We start from the raw sequence: 18,801 nt of genomic DNA, 5'->3' as shown, positions 1-18,801 counted from the left end.
TCCTTGTGCTGAGTATATCTTAAGGGGTTGTTGCATTTTGTTTTGTGGTGTTGTGTTTTGGTTGTTCGTTGTGTTGCGTTTTGGATCACAGTCTGTTAAGCTTTATTAAGTTTACTTGTTCAGCCATCCTTGATCAGATTTTGGACTGCATCCTATTGTTTATTATTTCCTTGTTGGAATAGGCCTCCAGCATTAAATGTTCTAGGCTGGTGGTCTCCAAACTTTTTTGATTGCACATCTCTGTCAGTAATAATTTTGGAATAGGCACACCCAATCTTTGTATATTTATTAATGTATAACTTACGTATGAATGCTACTGTAATAACACATTCTGTACACTATAAAACATAAAAAGACAAAATTAGAAAGTGAACGAGATAAAGTTGAAACAAACACAATTTTTAAAACATTTTTTGATTTTATCTATTAATGGTGCAAAGAATATTTTCCTCCTGCACTCCAGTGGATTTTCTTGTGCATCCCGTTGGGTCCTTGCATCCCACTAGGACCCCACAGTTCTAGATATTCCAAAAACAAGCATTGGTAGCCCCCAACACACTTCTTCCAAAGAGCACCTAAGTTCATAAGTGTTCTTAGTTTCTTGTTGTTTCTTCCGTAACTGATAAAGGAGGCAGAGTTTGTTACAGCTCCAGAGTAGTTAGAGCAGCAGTAGCTAGTTGAAACAATAATTCCTCTTCATTCATCTTCTTCTTTTCCACTTTTTTACCTTTCTTTTGTGGTTTTTGTCCATCCTTTTAAAGTAAACAATAAAATACATTTACAAGCCAATCACCCTCTTACACAAGCTCATTTACAATTCTGGTACTTGATTAGAAATACTGTTGTGTTCTAAACCAGTCCATGCTTGCTTCATTACTAGGGGTTTGACAAAACTCCTTTTAACCTCAGTCTGGCAGAACTTCTTAAACAGTTCTGTGCTAGTATTAGAAACTCATTAGCTCTGCATTATTAGTGTGTAATTCTACAGGGAGAAATTATCTCTCTTTGACTATGGAAGGGCTTTATTCTGAATGATGCGAGGTACTTTAGGATGAGTAGCACCACTGCTCTTTTTTACCAATATTCTTCTGCTCTTTAATGACAGAAAGACAAAAAAAAACCCAACTAGAATCACCTACAATGTACCTAAAGGCCATTACTAAACAAGCACTGTTTTTGTAATTCTTCATTTTCTTGTAAGAGTAATGATGCATGAAAATAAATAATTGATGGAACCTGAAGCATAATTATGCTACACCTGAAAATTCAAATGAATTTGTATTACAAATAAAAGTCCATTCGAAGTCATGAGGAACAACCTGAAAAGCAATAACCTCATGTTTAACTTTACTGAAATATTACTTGCAGACATATCTACCCAGCATTTACCTTTTGTAACATTCTTTTCCCTAACTCAAATTTCTGGGATGCTATGTAGAACCAGGATCATTTCTTCCTTTAGTTTTCTGTTTAGAGTTCACCTATCTCACATGATTGCTTCCATGCTAAGTAATTAATCTTCTATGATATCATATTGGTTGTTTTGGCAGTGGTGACATTTTTATATCCCATGACATTCTCCCAACAGTTCCAGAAGCAGGGGGTAAACCAAGAATATATGTTAAGCTGTAATTTTCAAACCCCTTATGTTTCTGGGCTCAAGATTTTTTTTTTTTCTTTTCATTTGAATACTGCAGAGATAATTTTCCTAAAGGTAAAGCCTCCAGTATTTAATTTCCTTTTTATTAATAATTGAACTCGGAATCTTACTCCTCTTTGGCTTCAGGTGGGTATAACTGCTGAAACCAGCAGAACTTTCCAGGGCTTTCAAGCAGATCAGCTTGGAAAATGTGGCTGAGCAAAAGAATTTCTTAATATTGACAGCTATTTGATCATGCAAAAGTCATCTGTAAAATTCCATGCCCCAAAACACTAGTAGGAATGGGGGATAATTAGAAAATTTGAGGACTATAGGACTGGTGTTTAAAACACTGGAGTGGTACTTCTAAAAAGAATTTTTCTTTTTCAGATTGATCAACTATTTCCTGTTTATCAGTAAGTCATTTAACCTGTACCTCATTGCCTTATGCATAAAAGCCTCACAGGAACTCTGGGAGTTTAAAATTCACTAAGAAGCGTGAACATCTTAGCTGTATCAAACTGGAAGACCTCTGAAGATCCAGAAAACTACTAGCTTTAGGACAGAGGCAGGGTGTTAGCTAACCCAAGACCGTAACTACAGTGCATATTCTGTCTTTTTCTCTTAATGTTCAGGCTTTGAGACCTCACTTAGTTTGTATGCTTCTTAGCTTGTATGCTTCCAGGCCAACTGTTTGAATTTTCAGGATATATTTAGACATGATATTTTAAATATTCATCCTATTATTTATTTAATCTTGAATTTATTTTATGCTTGTACAGAAATTCATCTTCTTCCTGGTGTTATAGAAATTGACTCCACAAGATAATATGTCAGTCACTTAGTTCAATACGAATAGTCCAGTTTCTGCTGGGGTTTGGACTCCTTTGAAGGTGACAACCTAAATTAACAGTTTTGTAGGGTACACAATGATTCATAATTAATGGCCAGAGTAAATATGCTAGTTATAGTTCTACCAAATAAATATTTCTTTATCCTTGGGCATTTATGCCTTCTATTTAATTATAAATAGTTGTTGTGTCTTTCTTAATTTGATAGGAGAGCAATATACATAGACAACTCTTCTTGGGCTTATTCCAAAGCCTAAAAATTCAATGAGAGTTCATTAAGAATTTTGGTGCAGTTTGTATGAACTCCTTAAGCTTTCTTCTGAAGATTTTCTCTCAAACATATCACGTTTCCGAATTTGCTGTAGTTAATTCCCATTTTTCTTGCACTTGAATACTTAGAACCTGCATTATGAGTGCAGTAGTTTAATTCTTACAGTAGCCATTTAGATAATTTTCACCTGAGTTGTCATAAGGTCTTCATCGGGAATTGGCTTGACCATGAATGACAGAAAAAGGAATCAGTGCAGATGAGTCTTACAGAAGACCAAGTATTTATTTTCAGTTTCCAAAAGCTTTGACAAAATTTACATTTCAGAAGAGATTCTGTATTTAAGGCCTTTACCTTAATTATATATTATTATATATTATATATTATATATATATTATATATTATATTTTTTGAAAGCATCATCGATTTTGATTGTTACTTTCAAAAAAGTATGTGTAGTGTGCTAAATGTAAGGTAGGCTGGAGGAGCTGCACACATAATTCTTAGTTGCCTCTCACTCAGCAGGAATCTAGAGATTTGGCACAGATATGTTGGTTCCACCTGCAATACGAGAGATGACTTGGAACCCTCAGCCACTAGCTATTCTTTTTTACTAATTTTTGCTGAATCCTAAGTCTTAAGGCCATTTTATCTCATTTTTAAATGCAGTATGCTATAGTTGAAATTTTCTTAATGTCAAGCTATGTCAAGTGTATATCCAATATCTTGGTCTTTCAAGATGTTTTGCACTGGGAAACAGCTGCTTGACATGAGAACCATTCCTCTGAGGGCAACCTTGTAGCCTGCTAGTTTTGATACCGTTTTGAAAAGTAGGGAAACATTTAGATTTTCCTTGTGGTGACTGCCTTTGGTTGTACTATGTGTATTATTTTAGAAAATATTTTATGGGGAAATAATTGCTTTATGAACCATTGAATTGACCTTTCTTTTTTCCCTGAGCATCTACTATGCTTAAGGCAACAGATTAAAACTGTATTTTCAGCAACATTTTCCCCAGCTGACTTAAATTATGAACTTTCGCCAGCGAGATTTTACTGATGCCATCTGGTCCTTTCTCTGATCTTGAATTACTGAGATTTTAGGTAGATTACCTGTTCCTTAAATATGCATTTAACCTTTCAATTTTGACCCTTTTTTTCAGAAGTTTCCCAGGGTTTTGAGATGATTCAACTCCCCACCTGCAATGGATCATTGTTCCCAAGCTTAGAATAGTTCCCGTTTGTCAATTCTTTACAGGATTGAATGACAATCAATAGAAATTTTAGCTATGCCTTAACAGTATTTTAAATGGAAAATTCTATTGCTGCTGTCCACAATTCCTACCTGTAGTACATGCTGGACAGCTTTATACAAAATGCTAACTGAAATTTGAATTTTAAACATCTTTGTATCAAGCACAAATAAGTTTGATGACCAGTAACACATCTTTCTATGTTAAGGATGACAGTAACTTGAGTAAAGTATTCCAATACATTGGAAATCCAGCATTCTGTTCTGCAATTAACTCAGAAATGTCCCATTTTCTATCATGTTAATGAAGTCTTGCTAAATGCTTAGTCTTGTATAAAACAGGGCCTTTTAACAAAAAAATTAGGTAGACCCTGATTTTTTTTTCCTGTAGTTAGGACTTTGAATAAATAAGTGACAAAATAAGTACTGGTAGAAAATATTTCCCGCTGTCATTCTAGAATACTGTTCAGAAAATTATTAAACCCTGGAAGTAATCCCCTTTTAGTCCACTGGAATTGTTTCCACCGAGCATTCTACAATGGCTTAAAATGTGTTTTTGCTATTCTCACTTCACTCTGCTTTTTCATCTTTTTTTTTTTTAGCCTGTAGGTACTTAATAGGAGTATCTTAATAAATGCTCTCTGAGATGCTCTCTGAAATCTTAAAAGTCTGTCAGTACTGTTATAATGTTACACATATATTTTATGGGTAAAATGAAAAAGGTCAGTCTGCTATGGATTCTTATTAGTTGTACTGAATGCATTATGGAAATTCTGGATTGGAATTAAGATTGCTTTACTGAAGATAGCTCATTGTAGGATATAGATTTGGTAAATATTTGGGTGTTCTTTATAAAACACACTATGGAAGTAACTATTGATAAAATCTGGTAAAAAGCTTAAGCCATACCTGCACAAAAAAGGTGGTCGTATTATAGGTTCCCTGTAAAAGCAAAATTTGTGATCCAGTGGCTGACTGAAAATTCAGAAAATGGAACCCCTATTACATAACAATTCCTTCGGGGTAAGGGTAGATTTTTGAATTATACCTTCTCTTTCTCTCAATCTCCCTCTCTCTTACTGGGCATAATGAGAAATGAATGGCAAAAGTTGGATAGAATTTGCATTTGTAACATGATATGCAATCACAATACATGAGCTTACTCTTATAGGATTTTTCTTATATTACATAAACTGTCTTTATAAGGTAACTTTGTGGAAGCTTCTTCAATCTTGTAGCTAATTGCTTAATTGCTAATTGCTCAATTTTCAAGGGAATCTAATGGTCAGCAAGATTCCAGAGAACTTTCATTTTGGTTATGAGAGTTTTAGCTTTGATTAATAAACTGTTATGTTTGAGATTATTTTTCATCTTTTGAAAATGGTGGCACAAAAGTAATTTTTCTACTGAATTTGTCTAGGGGGCAAAAATCCTGAAAATACTTAGAAACAAAATTTGTGAAAAAATAGTTTCCATCAAATAAAATTTTTTCTTTGTAATTCAGATAGTGTTTTTCTGCAAAGTAAATCTGCAGCTTTCTGGATTTTTTTTTAAACTGTAAGAAAATGAAATGACCTGACTTGAGAGCATTCTTTGAAAAATGGAGTAGCAAACTTTTGGGGTAAATGTATTTTGAAGGAGCTTTGGTTTTTAGCAAGATAAATAATTTTTCCAGAAAGTTCCAAACTAGTCTCTGCATTATCCAATTCTACACCTGGATCCACTTACTGCACCTCCATGTAATATGGTGCAGCTACATCCTCTGTTAATAATTGAGATATTTTTATCTAAACCATCTCACAGCTTTGCAAAACTGTATGTGGAAACCATCACAATTTTATGAGATCATCAAATATCTTTGTGTTCCTAATAGCATCAGCAGAATCCATGGGTCTTGTAACACAACATTTCTTTAGAAAGATATGTCCATGAATTGTGGCAAAGCAAACTCTCTGCATGCACCACAGATTCAGAAAATCTTATGTACTCATATCTGAGAGCAATGGAGTGCTTCTTATTCAATGGCAGAATTGGTCTTCAGAAGTAGGATTCCATTCTTACATAAACTGCTAATTTCCAGTGTGAATTCATCCTGCTGAAGCTTAGCTTCTCATCTGTAAAGCATCACTTCCCTCTCTCCTTGGTCTATGCAGATTAAGAAATGTTTGTCCTCCTGCTTTCACACACAGTACAAGCAAATGTATGCAGAGAGGTTAGCAGAAAAGCAAGTATTTGATGGTTTCCTCTATTGAAGGTTAATTCTTTAGTGAGAATGCAATTAAAATAGACTGCTTAATTGCTGCTTTTGTTGTAATCATGAGACATCTGTCTCTGATTCTGAAAAACTAAAAGGCAGCTGAGAAACAATCTGGAAATTCACACGTTACTTTGCAGCAGCTGGCGAATTTGGGTTCCTTTAGTTTCAAATTAAAAGAATTTCTTCCTAATGTCTAATCTAAACCTACTCTCTTACAGTTTGAAGCCATTCCCCCTTGTCCTGTCACTCCAGGCTCTTGTAAAAAGTCCCTGTCCATCAGGCAGGCAACTTTCAGGTACTGGAAGGCCACAATTAGATCACCCCAAAGTCTTCTTTTTTCAAGGCTGAACAATCCCAATTCTCTCAGCCTTTCCTCATAGGAGAGGTTCTCCATCCCTCTGATCATCTCTGTGTCCCTCCTCTGCACTCACTCCAGCAGGTCCATGTCCTTCCTGTGCTGGGACCCCAGAGCTGGATGCAGCAATGCAGGTGGGGTCTCACCTGAGCAGAGCAGAGGGGCAGAATCCCCTCCCTCTCCCTGCTGCCCACGCTGCTCTGGATGCAGCCCAGGACACACTTGGCTCTCTGGGCTGCCAGTGCCCATGGCTGGGTCATGTCCAGCCTCTCACCCAGCAGCACCCCCAAGTCCTTCTGGGCAGGGCTGCTCTCCATCTGTTCATCCCCAGCCTGTGCTGATACCTGAGGCTGTCCTGACCCAGCTGCAGCACCAGCACTTGGTCTTGTTAAACCTCAGGAGATTCCCATGGCCACATATCTTGAGCTTGTTCAGGTCCCTCTGGATGGCATCCCATCCTTCAGCTGTGTCAACCACACAGCTTGAATATGATCTACCAGAGGTGGTTGTGACTCAGACCTTGCAGAAGGACTTACAGAAGAGAACTTGACTACACTGGGAGGTTACAGCAGTGTGCTGGAAACAACACCACTGGTGGCAGAATTGCATCTGCTCATGCCACTGGTCTGGTAGCAGTTTTCAAAATGCTAAATTTGCAAAGCAATACATGGATAGGCTATGAAGTCCTTATCACTCTCTATAGAACGTGACAAGGGCAGAATCTATGGCAAAAATACCCAAGAGTGCAGTGAGCTTGGGAGAGACTGAAGGTGGAGTGAGACATAAATCTGGATGAGGAAGTTCCTTTGTCTGCAAATTTCTGCGTATGTGTTGTGTTTTCTCCCTCTCTCACTGTTCTCCTTTGTCATCAAAATTTCTAGGTATAAATCTACCTAATGTATAAACTAATTAAATATCTACTAAGGTCCCATGTAATTTCATTATACTTCCTGAGTGATCATTCTGCTAATCTGAGCTTTCTGCCGTTACATAAGGAAATATAATTTAAATAAAAATAATCACAAATTTCACTTAACTAGGCAGAATTTAGCCTTTAGCAATGATGGGTTTTTGAAATATTCCTAATACAAGGTATTGTAAAACTGTCTTTAGTACATATAGCAATTAGCCATTGTCTTTGAAATTGTTATATATTGATTCTGTACCAGCAGCCAGAGACTCATCAAGTATCAAATTATGATTTTATGATACTGAACATACACCAAGTTTTTCTTCATATTCCATCTTTCCTGCTGTTTAGGTCAAATGTGTTTTCTGACTGAAAAAAACCAACAACAACAGTAGAAATGAGACTCATAAATACTGACAGAAATACTGCTTTATCAGCTTTCTGAAGTATAGCAGCTATCTCTCTGAGACACTGCAAGAACTTCCAGCCTAGATACATGCTGGCAACAGCTGAAGTGTTGTGGACATTTTTATGTCCTCTTGAACTACTCCGTCTCTCTCAGTGCATTAGACATCCTGAGCAGCCTAAACTGCAGCAGTTTTGCTGGGCTATGTTTTATTTCAGTGTAGACTGGTCTTTGTGCTATGACATGCTGGAGTCCTACCCTGCCCTGCCTGCTGCATGCTGGCTTGAGAGGGACGCAAAGCCCTCCTGGACCCAAGACACTCCTCCTGTGCAGGCACACAGGACCTCCCTCCCAGCATGCTCTGAGCTCTCCTTCCACTGCAAAGGGGGAAGAATGGACATGAGAATCTCATTCCTTCTTTGGAACTGACATGTGGCAAACAATACCTCTGGAGAGTGAGATTCCTTTCACTGCCACTCACCTCCACTTACTCTGCCCGTGCCTAAACCTCTCAGCTCCATTACAAGATGTTCTAGCTGCATCTCTAGCTGCAGTGCCCACCTCATGATTTTACCCTTTCGGCACACACTTAAGATGTTTTAGGTTAATTATAGAAGTGCACCAGTACATGAGTAAGTGAGAGAAAGACATAGAGAGATGATAACAGCCTGCAATTATGTGAAGGGTTTAAATGCTGAGAAGACAAGGAATGTATTGAGCATGAAACATGGGCTAGTACTAGGGTGGATGAGACATAAGAAAGGGAAACACCCAGTGAATTCTCTGGAAAAGTTTGTCAGACAGTGTGATTATTAAATTTGGAGACTTTCTTTTAGGAGAAAGATTTCTCACATGGAAGGTTCAAGACTTCAATAGTTTCACAGGGAATAATTTCAGATTTGTGGTGACTGCAGAACTGGCTTCTCTTTGTATGTGCATGCACACAGAGTCATAACTGCACAGACACTGATAACAGCATATGGCTCCTTTGTGATGGTGACTCCTTCAATGACAGTGATTTTCATCATATAGTGCATGTTTGGCATTCTCATCTCATCAGGACTTCTGCCCATCAACAAGACTGCTGCAATGCTGCTTATATTTCTAAAGACCATATAACTCCAAACAGCTGTTGTGAGACAAAAGAAAACCTGTCAGAATGGCATTTTCTTATTATTCTTGAAAATGTAAGGTTTCTTTCAAATACTACACCGGCCTGAGGCTTAAGAGAGGTAACATTTGGCTCTGTGCTAGGACAGATTTTATATGTCAACATCCATTGGATTTAGAAATAGCAGATTTTAAGTGAGAAGTTGCTATAAAATCTGCTAGGTCAGGGTACACTGTACATAAAATTGTTTGGTATATTATAAAAATGTATTGATTTTATTGGGACATTTACAGAAAAAAATTATAATCTGAAAGGCTGAACTAAAAAATACAGGGAGGATCTGATCCCACACATTTGAAATTTCTGAACACATTGCTAACTACTGTAAATAATCTGAAGTCTGTTGTAATAAGTGTTCTATGCTTTAAAGATTTTAAAGAATCATGGCTATATTTTAAGCTTTCTTGGTTTTTTTAGTCAAAAGCTGAATAGCAGTTGTGAGGATTTCTAGGCATCATAAGATCACAGTATTATTTTTTTATTCACATTTTTACCATGCAGAGGTAAGGACTCATGTTATGATTTTGGCTGCAGTCACAACAGTGTCTTGTTGGTTGAATAACACGTCCAGTTTTGCCTACATGCCTGTGTCTCATCTATATATATATACACATCTCTCTATATATACACAGACATACATATACTTAATTTTGTTCTCCTATTAATAATCATACACATTGAGGCTTCATGCTCCCGTGTGTTCAGGCTGTTTTAGGGACATGCAGATCACGTCCACTGCAGATCTTTCTGCTCTCCAACACCCTGTGCTGGTTGTGTTTCCCTTGTCTCTGGGGTCATTCCCAACAGCTAAGTCATGAGAAATGTACACAGCATGTGGGGGGGGGCCCTGGTCAGTCAGAGCTAGAGGATTTTTCCTGTAGATGACATTGCATAACATACTTCAGTAGGTTTTTGCTTCCCTGTTTGCTTCTCTAATCTTCTAGAGGCTGCAATAACACTTTATTGCAGAAAGCAGAATTATTTTGGCCAAAGGAATACCTTTAGCTGGGTACTTTTCAAAATACTACAAGGCAGGAAGTGATATTTTGGAATAACGTACTTTGTGTGGTCCCCTTTTCATTTGACCTTGTAATATATGGGAGTGTGTTGGTGTGTGGATTGATGAGTTCTCAAGGGCATCAGGATCCTAACTGTGAGTCCTGCTGGATTAGAAATGTAAAACTTGAGGAGATAGTAGAGAAAGCCAAAATTTAGTTAGAAAGTAAACAAGAAAATACAAACTCTTTGTAGATTTTTCAGTGAGGGCTGGCTGTGTCTCAGTTTCAGGAGAGTCTGTCTCTCTCTAGCCAAAGGGAATGTAGGATGTGTCAGAGAGGGTCTGATTGGGGAGGAATTCAATGCAGCTATCAGCAGTGGACTTCTATGTAAATACTGCAACACCTCTGAACCAAGGAACAGCTGAGATAACATTGTAAACTAATCTCTAGTGCTGGCGAAGCTGCTCAATCCCTCACATTATATGGTTTCTGTAGAAAAGATGTGCTAGGGAAAAAAAGAAGCAGATTTAAACTATATATGGCAACTTACCATCGGGTAAAATATGCTGACTTTTTAGAATTGAAAGCAGCATATGGTATTTTTTTCTTTGAAATGGTGCTCTGTGCCAGGGTGTATTTGCTTAGAAATCCTTGCCTATATATGAATTCTTATATAAATAGGCATTGCTATCACCAAAACATTTCCAAGTCCCTGTTATGTGTGCCTGATCAATTTTGATAAATATATACTCTCTTGGGGTCCTTATCCCACCAGTATTGACTTTGGTTGATTTTCCATCAAGACAAAGCAAACAAAGAGCCGAAGTTTGTCCAGAGCAGAGGCATTGAAGCACAGTGTTTTGCTGCTTTGACCTTTTGAGGTCACTGTATTTCACAGTCCTACGCAGCCTTTCTTAGGTAGCTAAGAAAGAAGAGCAATATATAAAAATATACATATATATACACATAGATATATATACATGCATATAAAATATATATGTGCATATGTATTTATATATACTCATGTATTAAATATACATACAAAACTCTGTACACAAATGGTGTCTCACCTGGAACAGGTTCTCTTTCCTTGAGGCATTTAAAGAAAAGCAGGAGCTATTAATGTCCAAGAAGTTTGCTGCTGCCATCTCTTTCAGAGTTGTGCTCAAAATTGGGCACAAACTCAAGATAAACCGGGATTGGGGTGGAGCTAACCACCTCGTTAATTGTGCTAGAAACAAGGAAACCTTTTCCACAATCTCTGATTTCAGAAGAAATTAAAGTCTGAGGGTCTCTGATGCCCCCTTTGGATACAGTTTAGAAACAAATAGCGATTTCCAGTTGTCACACACGTTGTCAGAGCCAAACCACAATGCAAAGACTGCTCTTCCAGCAACACTTCTCAAAGCCCCCAGACTTCCAGTTGTGTAGCATCCACAAGCTCTTTCCTTCCACCTAATTTAAGACGTATATAACCATGTGATGGCTGTCAGCCTTTGTGTGGCATCTCTTAAACTGGACCTGCGTTTAAGCAGTTGATCCACTTAAATGTTCCCCTCTTGACTTTGAATCTCACCATTCCCTTCTGTCCCAAACCTCAACTCTCCCCCCTGCATCCTAGCATTGTGTCACAGGCAGACACGGAGCCGTTTACAAGCTGAGCTCCTGGAGGACACTGTACTCCACACTATAATGAGTTTCTCTGGGACATGAGTTGACAATCTCTGCTTTCACATACCAGGCCAACCCACTCAAGGGATGCCTCTCCAGTCTTTCTATTTTTAACAAACAAAAAAAAGTCCTGAAGACACATGGATTTTCTAGGTTCCACCGCTGGAACAAATTATCAATGAGGATGTTTCAACAACTGTTCAGGAAAACAACTGTCACATTACATTAATACCATAGCTGGTTTTTGTCCAAGCTATTCCCATATCTCGTCCTCTGCCCTATCTCTTACTGATCTGGTGTGCATTAAAAGCGCAAAAATAAGGAGTTTAAGTCTATGCATATTAACATAAATGATCATATCCCATTTTGTGCTATAGATGTCAGCCAAAAGCAGAGAAAAGGGTGATTTTTGCAGCATGTGCTCATCAAAGTTTAAAAAAAAATGAGCGTGCACTGCTCCTTCCTAAGGCAACACAGAGAGCAGAGGCTGCCTGCATGCAGGAGAGGAGCCTCAACTGTTGGCACCGAAGTAACCTCATCACTCGTTGATTAAAGATGAGCTCGACTGGCCTTTTTTTCGGTGGAAAAATTAAAAGCCGGGAAGAAAACACCCGTGCGGCTTCCCTCGCACCCTCCTCCGCCAAGCCCAAGCATCCTGAGTTTGAGGCGCCGCACCTGGCGGGGCACCGGCGGGTGCTGACCCCGGGGCCCGAGCCGGGCTGCGGGCACGGCGGCACCTTCCCGGCCCCTGCCCGGCCCCTGCCCGGCGGCGCTGACCCCCGGGGGCTGCGCTGGGCTCCCTATTTGGCCATGCGGCGGCTGGGGCCGCGCTGCCCCGCGCCTGCCTTACATGGGCCGGCGGCCGCGCCGCGCCGGGGCTGGCCCGGCTCCATTCATGGCTGCGCGGCCGCTCAGTGGCGCGGAGCCGACCAAATAAGGAGAAGGTGGCTGCCCCGGCCCGCCGCGGCCCCGGACGACGCTGCCCCTAGGGGGGTATAAATTGGGGCGTCTCCGCCGAGCCAGCACCCAGGGTCTCCTCTGCCGCCCCCGCCGCCGGTGCTGGTTTGGTGAGTAGCGCGGCGGCACCCGCAGCCGCGCGGGGCGCGCAGGAGGCATTGGCGGGGTGGGGCGAGACGGGACAGGATGGAATACTTGGGAGGGGTGGATGGGAGGCACCGCCGGGCGGCGGACGCCGGTGGTGCGGGTGCAGCCGGTGCCCGGGCCGTGCAGCTCCCGGCTGAGCGCTGTTTCCGCCGGGGACACCGCCCGGCCCCGGCCGCGCCCCGCGCTGCATCGGCCTTCGCCGCCCGCGAAGCGCTCTGGACAGGACAGATCTCTGCGATTTAAAAAGCTTTCCCTCCCTTTTCGGCCCGCGGTCCGAGGGATCCGCTAATGACGCCCTAATTGAGCGTCCTGCAAGCTGGGGCGGCTTTTAAAGCGGGGAGAAGAAAGCGGGTGACGGGTCCCGTTTAGAGCCCTGCCCACGAGTCGCGGAGCATCCTCCCGGGACGACTCAAATTTCCCGCTCCCGCCGCAGCAATCCGCGCCGGCAGTGCCCTCCGGGATGGCGAGAGGGAGGGCGCGGAGGGGCTGCCCGCGGGGCTCTGAGCGTGCCACCGTGCTGTTTTCCAGGTTTGAGCTTCCTTCCGAAGATGTGTGACGACGAGGAAACCACCGCACTGGTGTGCGACAATGGCTCGGGGCTGGTCAAGGCGGGCTTTGCCGGAGACGATGCCCCCAGGGCCGTTTTCCCGTCCATCGTCGGTCGCCCGAGGCACCAGGTAAATACCGAGGCAGGACAGAGCATCCCACTCTCTCTGGGCGTCGCCTCCACTTTCCCCTTCCATCAGTTCTTCTGCCCTGTACTAAATACGCCGCCCTCTCGCCTGCTCACCTCTTGCGATAGTACTGATGATACATTCCCAGGTCTGGCCAGTGTTTCCTTAACTTCCCTGTTTGGCTGTCCCATGCCTCCTTTTTCTCCTACAATTTCTTTGGGAAAAAGTTCATAAAGTTCATAATGCCTTTCTTTTTTTTTTTTTTTTTCCTTTTTCTTTTTTTCAATTAAAACATTCGCAATTTTTTTTATCCTTGATAAATTACTGCTGAGGCTGTGTAGTAATATGGAGTATCTTCCTTCACTAGAATGCTAATTTCTCTCTGTATCTTCCTGTTTACAAACTCCTTTTCCTGCTTGTGACATTGTGCAGTTTACTTTCAGTCAAATTTTTGAAAGAAGCAACTGAAAATAAGAGGTGTATTATAAATGGGGAAAAATCCATTCATCTGATGGAAGGAAAAAAGATTTTATGAGAACACCTCAAATTCTGTTGACTTAATATTTTAAAAATGTTAAATTTATTTTCCCAAACAGCCTTTCTGGGGTGCGACTGCTTGCACCTTTCCTGAAAATAAGATAGTTAGAATTGCAGAATCATAGAATATCCTGGCTTGGAAGGGACCAACAAGGATTGTCAAAGTCCAGTTCCTGGCCCTGCATGGGACAGCCCTGGGAGTCACACCCTGTGCCTGAGAGCATTGTCCAAGCACTTCTTGAACTTGGTCAGACCCAGTGCTGTGACCACTTCGCTGGGGAGCCTGTTCCAGTTCCCAACCACCCTCTGGGTGAAGAACCTTTTTCTAATATCCACCTGAACCTCCCCTGACACAGCTTCATGCCAGTTGTCTGAGATGTGGTTTTTTGGGCTCTGTGATACTGCCTTCCTCAAATAATTCTCTTCTGTGTTTTCTTCTCTTAGGGTGTTATGGTTGGTATGGGTCAGAAAGATTCCTACGTGGGTGATGAAGCTCAGAGCAAAAGAGGTATCCTTACTTTGAAATATCCAATTGAACACGGCATCATCACCAACTGGGATGATATGGAAAAGATCTGGCACCACACTTTCTACAATGAACTCCGTGTGGCCCCTGAGGAACACCCTACTTTGCTCACAGAAGCCCCCTTGAACCCTAAAGCTAACCGTGAAAAGATGACCCAGATAATGTTTGAGACCTTCAACGTGCCTGCTATGTATGTGGCAATCCAGGCTGTGCTGTCCCTGTATGCCTCTGGCCGTACAACAGGTAAAATAAACAAATAAACACCATTTAGATTCTATTTCCTTTCAGAAACTCTCCTTCCTTCCCATTCCAAATAGGAAAACACACCATAACTCATTCAAATTTACAGAAAAATAGGTATTTTTAGTTTTTAGCAATTAACAATAAGAGTAGCATAAAAGCCAGTAGGAAATAGGCCCACAGTGCTCTTTCCATAGACTATCTGCATTGCTTTTGGAGAGGCACCATGGAGCTGACTCTGCCACTGCTTGTTGTGGCCCAAATGAGGAGACATTCCTGTAGGGTTACTGCAGTTGCAAAAGTATTACACCAGTTTAAGGGTTTAAACTGGACCAAAAGACGCCCGTTGTCAGATCAAGACAGTCACTGTTGCAAATATTCTTATTGGTCAGTGTAGTAGCAGTGGAAGACTGCTCTTATGGATTAGCTTAAAATATTAATGGAACAACTGTTCTGTGCAAAAATTCACACCAAACAAGAATGCCCAGGCAAGCAAAGGCAGAAAGAACTAGAAAGATCTTTGTGACTGAAAAAGAATTAATCTTCTTTATACTGCCTGAAAAATCCTTTATTTTGCTGTTTTTCTTGATACCTCCTGTGTCTAAGGACTCTAATCATTTGCTAGGTAATTCCAGCTGCTCTCTGACATTTGTCTCCCAGGTATTGTTCTTGATTCTGGAGATGGTGTCACCCACAATGTACCTATTTATGAAGGCTATGCCTTGCCTCATGCTATCATGCGTCTGGACCTGGCTGGCAGGGATCTGACTGACTACCTCATGAAGATCCTCACGGAGCGTGGCTACTCCTTCGTGACAACAGGTCAGTCCTTCAGCTTTTCCCTACTGTGAAAATCCTTGTGTATCTCTTGGCTGATCATCTTCTCTAGTATTGTGCTTATCCAAAGCTTGATTTGATTCTCCTATATCTACAGCTGAACGTGAGATTGTTCGTGATATCAAAGAGAAACTGTGCTATGTTGCACTGGACTTTGAGAATGAAATGGCCACTGCTGCCTCTTCCTCCTCTCTGGAAAAGAGCTATGAATTGCCCGATGGTCAGGTGATCACAATTGGTAACGAACGTTTCCGCTGCCCTGAAACCTTATTCCAGCCATCCTTTATTGGTAAGTGTTCCCAGGAAATTCTCCTTTCTGTAGGAGGTATGAATGAATCAGAAGGTTTGGAAGGTGCCCTGCTCCTCTTCCTGCTTCCTGCTAAATTTGGCACAAAATCAGACATGAATAAATAATGATTTAGATGCTTTGGTTCCTGTAAGGTGGGCTTGATGTGAGCTCAATCTGGTAATTAGCTGAGTTTTGGGCTCTTGTTGCAAGTTTTAGATCAAGTTTTAGGGTCACAAATTTTTCATGGTAAAACATACAGTTATAATATCATCATTAAGGAGTTGGACTCCATGATCTGTATGGGTCCCTTCCAGCTCAAGACATTTTATAATTCTGTGTCACTGATGGCAAGAATAGCTTTCAGTGCTGTATTTGCACTTACACTCGAAACAGTATCTATTTCCATGAAGAAGTAAAGTGTCAGAGAGGAGAAGGACATGGAGTGAAGGTGTGTGTATATTTATATGCGCTGTAATTAAACATTACCATGGTCGAGATGGTAGGCTTTGCTGGTTATGCATGCAGCTGACGGGTACAGCAAATGTTTATACTCTTAAGTCCCAAGCAAAACATGCAGTTGTTCATCAGCTGACATCTTACCGAGGATCCAGTGTCAGCCCTTTCAGGCAGCACCTGTTAAAATTAATAAATTGGAATGCAACCTACAAACACTTGCTTCTTGTTTCTTTTTTCTTCTCATCAAGTACTAATATCTTATTCCATGTCGTGGTTATGTCTTGCCTTGATGATTCTGAATAGAATAGACTGAATTTTGAGTTGACTGAAGAAGAAGTTACTATTGTCTTCTTTATTTCTACTTTAGCTATTTGTGTTGTCTTCATTGCTGTCTTTACTATATTCCACTAATGCTTTTAGTGAGACTGACATAAACCAATACTCATGTTTTCTGTTTAGATACCCTTCCTCCATTGCCATATACTAAATGAGTTTATCTTGCATGTCTACTTGTTCTCTCACTGTATATTTTGGGTCTCTTGCCTTTGCTCATGCATTATGATTGTTACCTTTTCTGACAAATAATGTTAATTTTCTAAGTTAGTTTTGTAATTCTATTTTTTTATATTTTTCTGTAACACTTTATAATCAGTAATTATTTTTACGAGAAAAAGGCCATAGAAGTTTATATTAATGATGAGGAGAAATGCCACAGTTTTGTCTCATGAAGAACCCTTGTATAATTTACTGGCCTACTGTCTTTTTTTTTTTCTCAAGGTATGGAATCTGCTGGTATCCATGAAACTACCTACAACAGTATCATGAAGTGTGATATTGATATCCGTAAGGACCTCTACGCTAACAACGTCCTCTCAGGTGGTACAACAATGTACCCTGGCATTGCTGATCGCATGCAGAAAGAAATCACCGCTCTTGCTCCTAGCACTATGAAGATCAAGGTAAGGAATTTGACTCGGTGTTATAAAATGTGGATAAAGATGGGGACAATGTGTACTTCATTAAACTGGGATATAGGAACAACTCAAAATGAGATCAACTGCTGATGGACAAATGAGCAGAAATTCCATTTGATCAGAATAATTATGTTGGTTAGAATCAAGTGTTAGAAAAGAAGAAAATATGATTACAGATTTTTTTAATACATTACATGTGTTGTAAGAGCTGCTGAAGATCAATACTGTTATAGAAAAGTTCTTTACTTGCTTAAAGAAATACCTAGTGGTTTGATTGACTATGAGCATTGATGATATGGATTCGTTGTTCAGAAATGAAGATTTTTTGCTTTTCTTTATCCTAGATCATTGCCCCTCCTGAACGCAAGTACTCTGTCTGGATTGGTGGCTCCATTCTAGCATCTCTGTCCACCTTCCAGCAAATGTGGATCAGCAAACAGGAGTATGATGAAGCTGGTCCATCCATTGTACACCGCAAGTGCTTCTAAGCACTTCCCCCCTCAATTTACTTCCCACTCAGGATGAGGACAGTATGCTTCTTGGAGTCTTCTGGCAAACCTTCCCGAACTCTTCAGTCATTGTACAGTTTGTTTACACACCCGTGCAATTTATTTGTGCTTCTAATATTTATTGCTTTATAAATAAACGAGATCTGGGACTTGCAACCTACAAATTATTGTCTTTTGTTTCATTTTAAGTATTTTTTGGTCCAAAAAAATGAGACTAAACCCCTAGGGTTTTGAAACTCCCATGAAACCTATGAATACTTTTATTGCATCCATGTCCTAACTGATGTAGGCATGTTAGGTCATGGTGTTCTATTAGTAAGAATTTACACTTTATAGTTTTAATTTTGAAACTTGAAACAAAAGAAGCAATATATTTCAAGGCTAATAAAGAAAAAACCTTGAGGGTAGACCCAGTTAAGTGGAACAAGTGAAAGGAAACCTCTCATACTCAGTCAGTTTAGAAAGATTCTTCTTTTGCATTTATTGTAACCCAGAAATTTTAATATTCATTTATTGAAAGCCAAAGCTTCTGTGAAAGAATTACGTTAATACATTTAGAATGAGATTTATAAATAATTATCTCTGTCCTAAAGAGTCATACAATTGTTTTCTGTCAGCTATAAATATTTATGACAAAACATTAATTAGAACTGACGGCCTACTCATCTTCCCCTATCTCTTCAAAGCCAGAGATAAGGAAGCGAAGTCTTTATTGTACTAATGCACAAGAATCAAACTTTTGCTGTATAAACATACAATTATTAAAATCACAATTACTTTCACATCATCATTCATATGTCTTAGGCAATTTTTAATCCTTAATCTCTGCTGTCCTTTCTTGCTATTTGACCCAGATACTAGTCATAAATTGTACAGTC

The 18,801-nt window shown here is 40.2% G+C and overlaps 1 protein-coding gene and 1 long non-coding RNA gene across 2 annotated transcripts; one reads left to right on the top strand and one right to left on the bottom strand.

Annotated features, from left to right (window-relative positions):
* Positions 1-271: 271 nt before the first annotated feature.
* Positions 272-12,012, bottom strand: LOC116445900. The gene is made up of 2 exons (XR_004240936.1): positions 11,177-12,012; positions 272-752 (listed from the first exon to the last, which is right to left on the bottom strand). It is a non-coding gene; the product is annotated as an uncharacterized LOC116445900 (long non-coding RNA).
* A 728-nt stretch (positions 12,013-12,740) lies between these two features.
* On the top strand, positions 12,741-18,087 carry ACTC1 (actin alpha cardiac muscle 1). Its single transcript, XM_032113064.1, has 7 exons — positions 12,741-12,844; positions 13,410-13,558; positions 14,537-14,861; positions 15,519-15,680; positions 15,793-15,984; positions 17,218-17,399; positions 17,759-18,087. Exons 2-7 carry the CDS (start codon positions 13,430-13,432, stop codon positions 17,900-17,902), a joined length of 1,134 nt encoding a protein of 377 aa, XP_031968955.1. The 5' UTR covers positions 12,741-12,844; positions 13,410-13,429; the 3' UTR covers positions 17,903-18,087.
* The last annotated feature ends 714 nt before the right edge of the window (positions 18,088-18,801 follow it).

Source organism: Corvus moneduloides, chromosome 6 (assembly GCF_009650955.1).
Source record: "Corvus moneduloides isolate bCorMon1 chromosome 6, bCorMon1.pri, whole genome shotgun sequence".
In the NCBI taxonomy this organism is placed as follows: Eukaryota; Metazoa; Chordata; class Aves; order Passeriformes; family Corvidae; genus Corvus; species Corvus moneduloides.
Note: the sequence above shows the minus strand (reverse complement) of the source record. Positions and strands in the feature narration are given on the sequence as shown.

What these genes read in the sequence shown, in the direction of transcription:
- ACTC1 (XM_032113064.1), top strand. Translation starts at nt 13,430, where the DNA reads ATGTGTGACGACGAGGAAACCACCGCACTGGTGTGCGACAATGGCTCG. An exon ending in TCGGTCGCCCGAGGCACCAG is followed by an intron (nt 13,559 to 14,536) that starts GTAAATACCGAG and finishes TTCTTCTCTTAG; the next exon opens with GGTGTTATGGTTGGTATGGG. An exon ending in CTAGCACTATGAAGATCAAG is followed by an intron (nt 17,400 to 17,758) that starts GTAAGGAATTTG and finishes TCTTTATCCTAG; the next exon opens with ATCATTGCCCCTCCTGAACG.